Here is an 8,019-nt window from a genome sequence, read left to right on the forward strand (position 1 = left end):
CTTTTCTCCAGTGTGAATCATTACATGTTCTATCATATGGTGGTTTTGGTAGGTTTTAAAATCACATTTATTGCACTCAAGGGCTTTTTTGGTATGAATAATTCCGTGTTTCTTCAAATCGCTTGATGTCTTATATAGTAAATGGCATACATAGCATTTAAAAGGTTTCACGCCAACATGAACCACCATATGTGCGTTTAAAGTACTTTTGGCTCTAGATTTATAATCACATAAGTTGCATGCATAAGGTTTTTCCCCACTATGAATCAGTTTATGTATCTTTAATGAACCAGAATATCTGCATTTATAATCACACACGTTGCATGCGAAAGGCTTTTCCCCACTATGAATCAGTTTATGGCTTTCCAATCTAGCGGAATCTCTGCATTTATAATTACATATTTTGCAAATAAATGGTTTTTCTCCACTGTGAATCAGTCTATGTCTCTTCATGTGTTTCATTATTCTTGTACCATAACCACATATATTGCACAGAAATGGGATTTTGGCACTATGGATTGTTATATGTTTTTTTTAAGTGAGACCGTTTGGCGCATTATATCCGCATTCACTGCAAGCAAACCGTTTTATATTATGATTATTGTTATCATTGCCAGACAAAGATAGGCCGTGACCCAATTTGTGTTCCTTCAAAATGTCTTCAGATGAGAAAAAGGCGAAGCAAACATGACATACAAAATTTCTAACGTAGAATGTATTTTTTCCAACTTCAGGCAGACTTCCTTTTCGGTGGTCAGTGCTAATAATTCCTTTTTAATATCATTTTCGTGGATTTCAATATCATAATACGGTAGCGAGGTGTCAACTATAGATTGTTCAGGTGTTCTGCGCGGACTTAGATGTACATCTGTATAGTTGTTGGGTTTATTCAGTTTGTCTTGAGGAAAACACGTTTCGGATCCCATAGATTCATTATTTTGATCAGATGATGTGGTAGTGACATCACCAACAGGATACTTTTGCTGGACAGCATATACTTGAAAATCTATTTTCTTTTTAATGTTATGTTGATGTATGTCAATTTCATCGTAGAGCATTTCGGACTGTATCCCAGAAGTATCAGTTTCTCTGTGCAGATATTGGTATGTTTTTTCATGCCTAATGTTTAATTTCTTTGAATGTAAATCATCATAATAATATATTCCATTGGAATCGGTGAATCCTTCCTGGTTTAAAGCAAATTGATTCTTTAGATAATCAGGAACAGCTTCAATGCAAACGGGAGACGTGTGACAAGTTCTATGTTCTTGCAAAATGTTTTTGGTTAAAAAGAATTTGTAGCAAAAGTTGCATACGTAATATTTGTCATAAAATAAAATTCTCTTCAATACAAGGCGAGCTTCCTTCCTATTCGATGTATCCAAGTCTTGATAGACATCGATTAAGTCACGTTGAGGCAAAAGTGCATTGTCTACAGTTTTACTATCATCTTGTTTATTATATTCCATAATCCGCAATGCATTAGCGTTGTCAAAACGTGATGAAATATGGACGAGATCACTTTCATCAGACGGTATGCTGCACTTAATATTGTTAACCTGGAACGAAAAGAATACAAACAAAAATTTAAAAGAATCTAAGCAGGTTTTTTTAAAACAATTTTCTCGTTATGGCCAACTTCAGATTTTGTTAACTAAAAACCTCACAGTTAAGACGATATACTTTTAAAAATTCTGAAAATAATAAACATGCAATAATTGTATCACTGAACCTTGCGCCGATAGCCACGGTTTTGGTATCCTTAATTATTATTAGTGCATAGCTTTAAAAGGACTGATTTAATTCTATCCCGTCTTATGAAAACATGTATTTTCTTTGTTAAATCTAACGCAGTGGGAATAAGCATTTTATTTATTTAAAGTCCATAAATTTCCAAACTTATTTGATCTACCACTTCCATTTCGAAAAAAAATCCTGAAAATCTATATTCATTAAACATTAACCCAACAAACAAAAAGATGTGGCGTACAATTGACGTCTGTTTATCTAGGTATGTATATTTCTACTAACGGAACAAGATAAAAGTGTTAAATAAGATGTCCTAATGCATAGAATATAAAATTATTTAAGTTAGTAAGGGAATATAGTACGAAAACAAACTCAATACAAAACCTATTTTATAATACCTAATACAGTTTAGGATTACATTATCTAGGTAGGTTTTTAAAAAATAAGACTATTGTTTACCTTGTTTGCTGGTTTGTATTCCGAATTAGAGCAAAAGGCTTGAGAGTTTTCATAATTCAATGTGTGTTTTGTGTCTTTAAGACACTCATCTTCGAAGTCAACTCGTTCAGAACCAATCTCGGTTTTTATATTGACATGCTCCGTTTCAGGCATCTGAAAAACAAAACATATTTTAAGAATGTTATGGCATTTTTAATAACGCCATAGATAAAGCACACTGTAAACACAAGGTCAACGATCGTTTCTTCCCATAGTCTATTTTCATATTGGTTCAATTCTGCTCTCGCTGCCTCAACGCTGATTGACCTGCTTTTGACACTTTACCTATCATCTGATAATTCTGAATGTAGCCAAGTCAACGTAATTCTTTATGGCGTTGTGTCAAATAAATTACACTTTACAAAACCATTCAAAATATCAAAATTTCGCATTGGAGACAAACCACTTCGTGTGAATTAAATGCTTGTGTACTTTATCACCTTTAGTTCCACAAGATTTCATGGTCCACAACTCTAAAAATTAAGATAAATAGATTAGTTTCTTAAAAAAACTAACCTCAAAAGTGCTACAGGCGGTTTGAGCATTCTCTTGCACTATATAAGAAGATTCGTCCGGGTTGTTGGAATGAAATATTGGTGCACTCAACATGCGCTGTCCTTTTGAATCCGTCTCGAAATCATCCGGTTCGTGTTTCACTTCCATTTTGCTTGACGCTAATGAATAATCGTGCGTCATCACGCTGTCTTGTACCATAGACAATAGTATATTTATGGGTAGTATTGCCATTTGTAATAACGAGACAACTATTTCTTTGAAGTAGGAAATAATATTATTATTTAATTTTATATATTTTAGTCAGCAGGGTTAGTACTTAGAAAATAGCCGTCTCCAACTAATATAATATTATGAAAACAATGTTATATTATTGGGCACCTTACTAACATCTTAGATGAAATTAATAATGTTGTATTAAGCTAAGAGCATTGCATTTTAATTTTGATGACAATATTATATTTTTAATTATTAGTGTCCTATGCATTACATTCATAATCTTCATCTTGTAATAAATATAATAGGTACTTACCTAATTCTTTCTACTGAGCGTCGTTTACCTTTACAAGATCTAGGTTATGAAACAATTATTATTAAATCGAACTCGATCATTGCCGACTCAAGTAGAAAGCCGATTCGTCATTCACAACGACTGGTCCTACTTTTTCCGCCCCTCCCGTTGTTGTCTATGGAGAACGATGCTGACGTTGCCACGTGCATTTTTGAGGTTAGTTTGTCATTACAAATTATTAATAATTGTAGAACGTAATGTAGGCGTTGGTTCGTTTTTCTTGTAAGTACGTATATTTCATAGCATTTCAAACAAAATAAATGAAGTCGGATGGTTGATTGGTTTTTGACAGATTTTTTACGATGACTTACTGTCCGACAACTAACCAGTTTTGCCAGTAGGACCTAAAATTAATAATTCAATAATACATTATTTTGTCTATAAACAGCAACACATTCATTGAATGGTCAACTTTCCATGTAGGTAATTCAAACCTGCTAGGTTCGTACCATTGAAATTGAACTGTTGGATTTGGGACCATTTGGCATCATGTCCACGGGGACGCTTTTCTGACGTGTTCTCAGCACTTAAATCCTAATTAAATAACTTATTTTTCTCTAAAACAGCAACACGTTTATTGAAATTCAATGTCAACTTATTATGAAATTATAACATCCTATATTTATTTTCGTCGTCTACGATAACACAAATTTAACAGTCGTTTTCATTTTCATTTTTATTTTAATTAAATTAATAACAGCGTCATACGTCCATTCCACCACGATTTTGCGAATTCATTTATTATCAGTTATATCCAATTCATTACTGTTTATATAACAATTATTACCGTGTACCTGTGGCTACTGTCAATATGATGTTCGAAATAAAAGACTGAAAAAACACTCCCACGCGATCTATGCCCCATAATCAATAATATATTATGACAACACATTTGACGTAGACATAATATGACGTACCTATGACATATTATTATTATACGTTTGACATATTATGACATCCGTTTTTGTCGAATTCGACCTTTTAATGTACAATTATTATTTGTATCTAAATGGACCAGAACCATCCTTTTCTTTAAATTACATTGTAATGAACACAGGATTCATATTATGCTGTAAAAACAACAATTTGTTTTTTGTCCTCTGAACATTATTGACATTTGGTCTATTCGACAAACCTATCCTACAGTGACGATACGACGTTTGACATATAATTATGACGGTCTATGAAATTGTATTTACACTCTGTGACACAGGACGCCAAAATAAGAAACTGGTTTTTCGTCATATATATGATCGATCGTCATAGAGCTCTCACAGACGGGATTCCGGTGTCGAGCCACCGAAGAATCCAGCCACTCTACACTGCAGTGGTTATGGCAGCCACTGAATTCATATCGCACCATCACAACTAAACCGCCACAAGTGCAAAATTATATGATTTGAGTTAATTATTACGTTTAATCGCTTCACCGCGGAACATTTAATTACTATTTAAATACCACGTATAAATAGCATGCTAATTATATATAATGGCCACCAAATAAGGATACAACAGCTGTGCTGTCAGCGCTTTAAGGATTAATAGTCTATCATTCATAGTAGGGGAAATGTGTTCAAAATGGCACAGTGGGGAAAAATAAACTTTTGCTCTACTGGCGAAATGGTGCAGTCAAACATGATGCAACTAGCTCAGGAACAATGCATGACCCTTCTTTTAAATATTCAGCTATATTGAGTTTACTCAAAACAGCCGTACAAGAAGATACAGTGGAAAGATTTGTGAACCAAACGAATATTTTTGCAGCTTGTCGACAAAAGGTAATATTACATGTATTTTATATTATTAAATCTATATATATATATAGATTTAGTATAAACCAGCTTAAGTAGCCGTTATTAGTGTTCATGTACGATGTAAATTTATCATAATTACTGAAGTGTAAACTGCATTTTTTTTTAACGAATTTGCCAAATTCATTTGATTGGGATAAAATGGCATACATTATGGTAGGCTAAAACGGCATATTATGTGATTAATGATTTTATTGTTTCTGAAAGATTATGTTTCGAAATTACCTACGTAAAACTCTGTAAGAGACATGGGATACAATGAAAATAAATCAGGCAGTTTTAGCTGTGAAAATGAAAGGCATTTTTTAATAGAAATAAAACAATAAAAACGGAGATAAACATCTTGGAAGATTTATGACTACTTTTCCAGTGGAAATTTAATGTCAAAATATGAAATTTTTATTTGATAATATATTTTTGTTTCTATTTTTGACAAATATTTATGTCGTTTGCCATTTTGCACAACCGGAGGGGTGAAATGATTTTTAACTACAAGTTTTTACTTCTTTTTTTTAAGGTAGTTTTACTTTATTCATGCTCCGTTTTTATAATAAATTATACGTTTTGATATTCTTTTTTTCATTAAACTAAATACTATGCCATTTTGTACACCCTTCTCCTACATGTACCAAAAATTTCATCTCTATAAGTCAAAAGATCGTTCAATTTCTAAATATATTTCGAAAACACAGTACAAAAATGTGAAAGGTAAAACCAATTTTGCGTTAGGCGGTTTAATTTAAATGGTGCGGTTTCATTTCGATCGTCTAATTAATAATAATATAATAATAATCACATGTTGGTCGTCGAATACAATACTATTATTATTATTACGTATTATTATTATGACGGTGAATCTAGCCGCAATAAAAATGTTCTTTGGTCGATGCAGTAATAACAAACCATTTATTTTATACAATGCGTATAGAATACGTTGTTTAATAATTATATGATATCTAATAGCTTTTTCGCAGGTACCTATAACTAATATAGATACATACAAATACCAACTAATATATACCTAAAGTAATACTATAACTAACTAAAATATACTAAACGTTAATTTATTTAGATTTAGGATATTTTATATCTACTTATCCGAAATGCCACACTATACCACTTACCGTGATTAAATTAGTTATAAGACCTTAAGTAGATAAAATGCAGGCTAACGTTCATTTCTAAAAGAACACACGCCCGTTCTATTCAATCATGTATTTAGGTATTACAGGAGCGAAGGGTGAAGGTAGGCTGTTAAGATCCGCCATAATTAGTGCACATTAAACTTTTTTAGTCATACGTATTTGTTTGTATTGAACAATTTACAGATATTATTGGTTAGATTTTTAAAATCAATTAAACCCTGCCTAAACCAAACCATACTAATTTTGGTATATTTTGGGCGTTACGACAAAATTGTGCATACCTTTTCATTCATACTTATTTGTTTTCGTTGTATTAAGAATAAATATCATTACACATTTTGTTGGTTGTTTTTTTTTAATTCATTAAGCCTTGTCTAAACCAAACTATAAAAGATTAAAAAAAAAATATTCTATCTTTAAAATATTCAAAGTTATGTATGGTTTAATTGCATAATTTTAGATATTTTATAGATAGGTATTTTTTTACTATTATCTATTATGGTTTGGTTTAGCAGGGTTTAATTGAATTAAAAAAACGAAACAACAGCTTCTGTAAATTGTGGTGTTATTTCAATGAAAAAAATACTAATACCTGATAAAGTTTAGTGTGCACTATATATAGTGGATCTTAACAGCCTACCTCCACCCTTCGCTACTGAGGTATTATTATTTGATTTAAATATATATAACGTGGAAAGACACATGATTCATGACATGCAACGGCAGGTACCTTCCTACATATTTCATTCAAAAAACACTTTAGAAAATAAATGGTTTTTATTTTTTTTACTTTTTCCACATTTTATTTCATAATTTTGATATACAAGCGCTTTTATCCTAGCGTAAATTTTCAATTGAATGACAGTAAAAAATATAGGTACATATATTGAATAAAAAAAAATTATAGAGAACGTCGGTTTCGATTGTTTACTTAAATTAATACTAACTTGTTGGTGATATTTGTACTTATTTATATACATTATGAGATTGCCTAATTTTATCATAGAAAAATTTGCTGTGTTTAAAATTCACCTACCGTATCGTCGCTATAGGATTTGTTTCCCGAATAGACCAAATGTCAATTTTACAGGAGACGAAAAACAAATTTCATTGTCGTATATTTAAATATCAGTAGATGTATCAATCATTCTTTCTACACTGTATGATTGCAACATTATCTAAGAATAGATTCCAAGAATAATATACTGTTATAAATCATTAAATGCACAGAAAATACGTTTTATTTAGAAGTACTCACTGTGGATATTCGGGAAATTTTTAGCGCTCTCTCAGAATAATGGATATTCGGGACCAAATAAGGACGTTCGGGATTTAAGATCGTAGCGTATTGCTGCACGGCCCACGGATTACTGAGTGGTCAAAAAGTACGCGCCTCAAATGTTATATTTATTTACACGATAATTGTTAATAATTACTTCTACTATTTAAATACTTAATGTTCGTAATCACCGAAGGTCGTATGTAATAATAACATGCGGCAATCGCTTTTTCGGTGTTTTCGGATTAAGTACCTAATAAAATAGTTTTTAAGTAATTAACTATTTTTTTATTGAACGAATAATTCACACGATTTAAGAATGTACCATTCTAATAATTGAACACACATAATTTTTAAAATCACTTCTGAGAAAATATATTATAACCAATAGAAAAAATCTTTTTGAAAAAAGTAAGACACCCGGCAAGAATCGTCCCTACATCTCCTGGGTTT

General features: G+C 31.5%; 1 protein-coding gene across 1 annotated transcript; it reads right to left on the reverse strand.

Moving 5' to 3' along the window:
• Nucleotides 1-370: 370 nt before the first annotated feature.
• Nucleotides 371-2,933, reverse strand: LOC147076240 (uncharacterized). The gene is made up of 4 exons (XM_085940348.1): nucleotides 2,764-2,933; nucleotides 2,209-2,361; nucleotides 1,353-1,559; nucleotides 371-382 (listed from the first exon to the last, which is right to left on the reverse strand). Exons 1-4 carry the CDS (start codon nucleotides 2,908-2,910, stop codon nucleotides 371-373), a joined length of 519 nt encoding a protein of 172 aa, XP_085796474.1. The 5' UTR covers nucleotides 2,911-2,933.
• Nucleotides 2,934-8,019: the final 5,086 nt, after the last annotated feature.

This window comes from Rhyacophila brunnea, unplaced genomic scaffold (genome assembly GCF_057557595.1).
Source record: "Rhyacophila brunnea isolate RB1 unplaced genomic scaffold, BYU_Rbru_1.0 scaffold_13, whole genome shotgun sequence".
Taxonomy (NCBI): Eukaryota; Metazoa; Arthropoda; class Insecta; order Trichoptera; family Rhyacophilidae; genus Rhyacophila; species Rhyacophila brunnea.

Coding starts and splice junctions, on each gene's coding strand:
- LOC147076240 (XM_085940348.1), bottom strand. CDS start 2,910: ATGGAAGTGAAACACGAACCGGATGATTTCGAGACGGATTCAAAAGGA. Junction 2,362..2,763: donor CCGCCTGTAGCACTTTTGAG/GTTAGTTTTTTT, acceptor TTTGTTTTTCAG/ATGCCTGAAACGGAGCATGT. Junction 1,560..2,208: donor AATACAAACCAGCAAACAAG/GTAAACAATAGT, acceptor TTTTCGTTCCAG/GTTAACAATATTAAGTGCAG.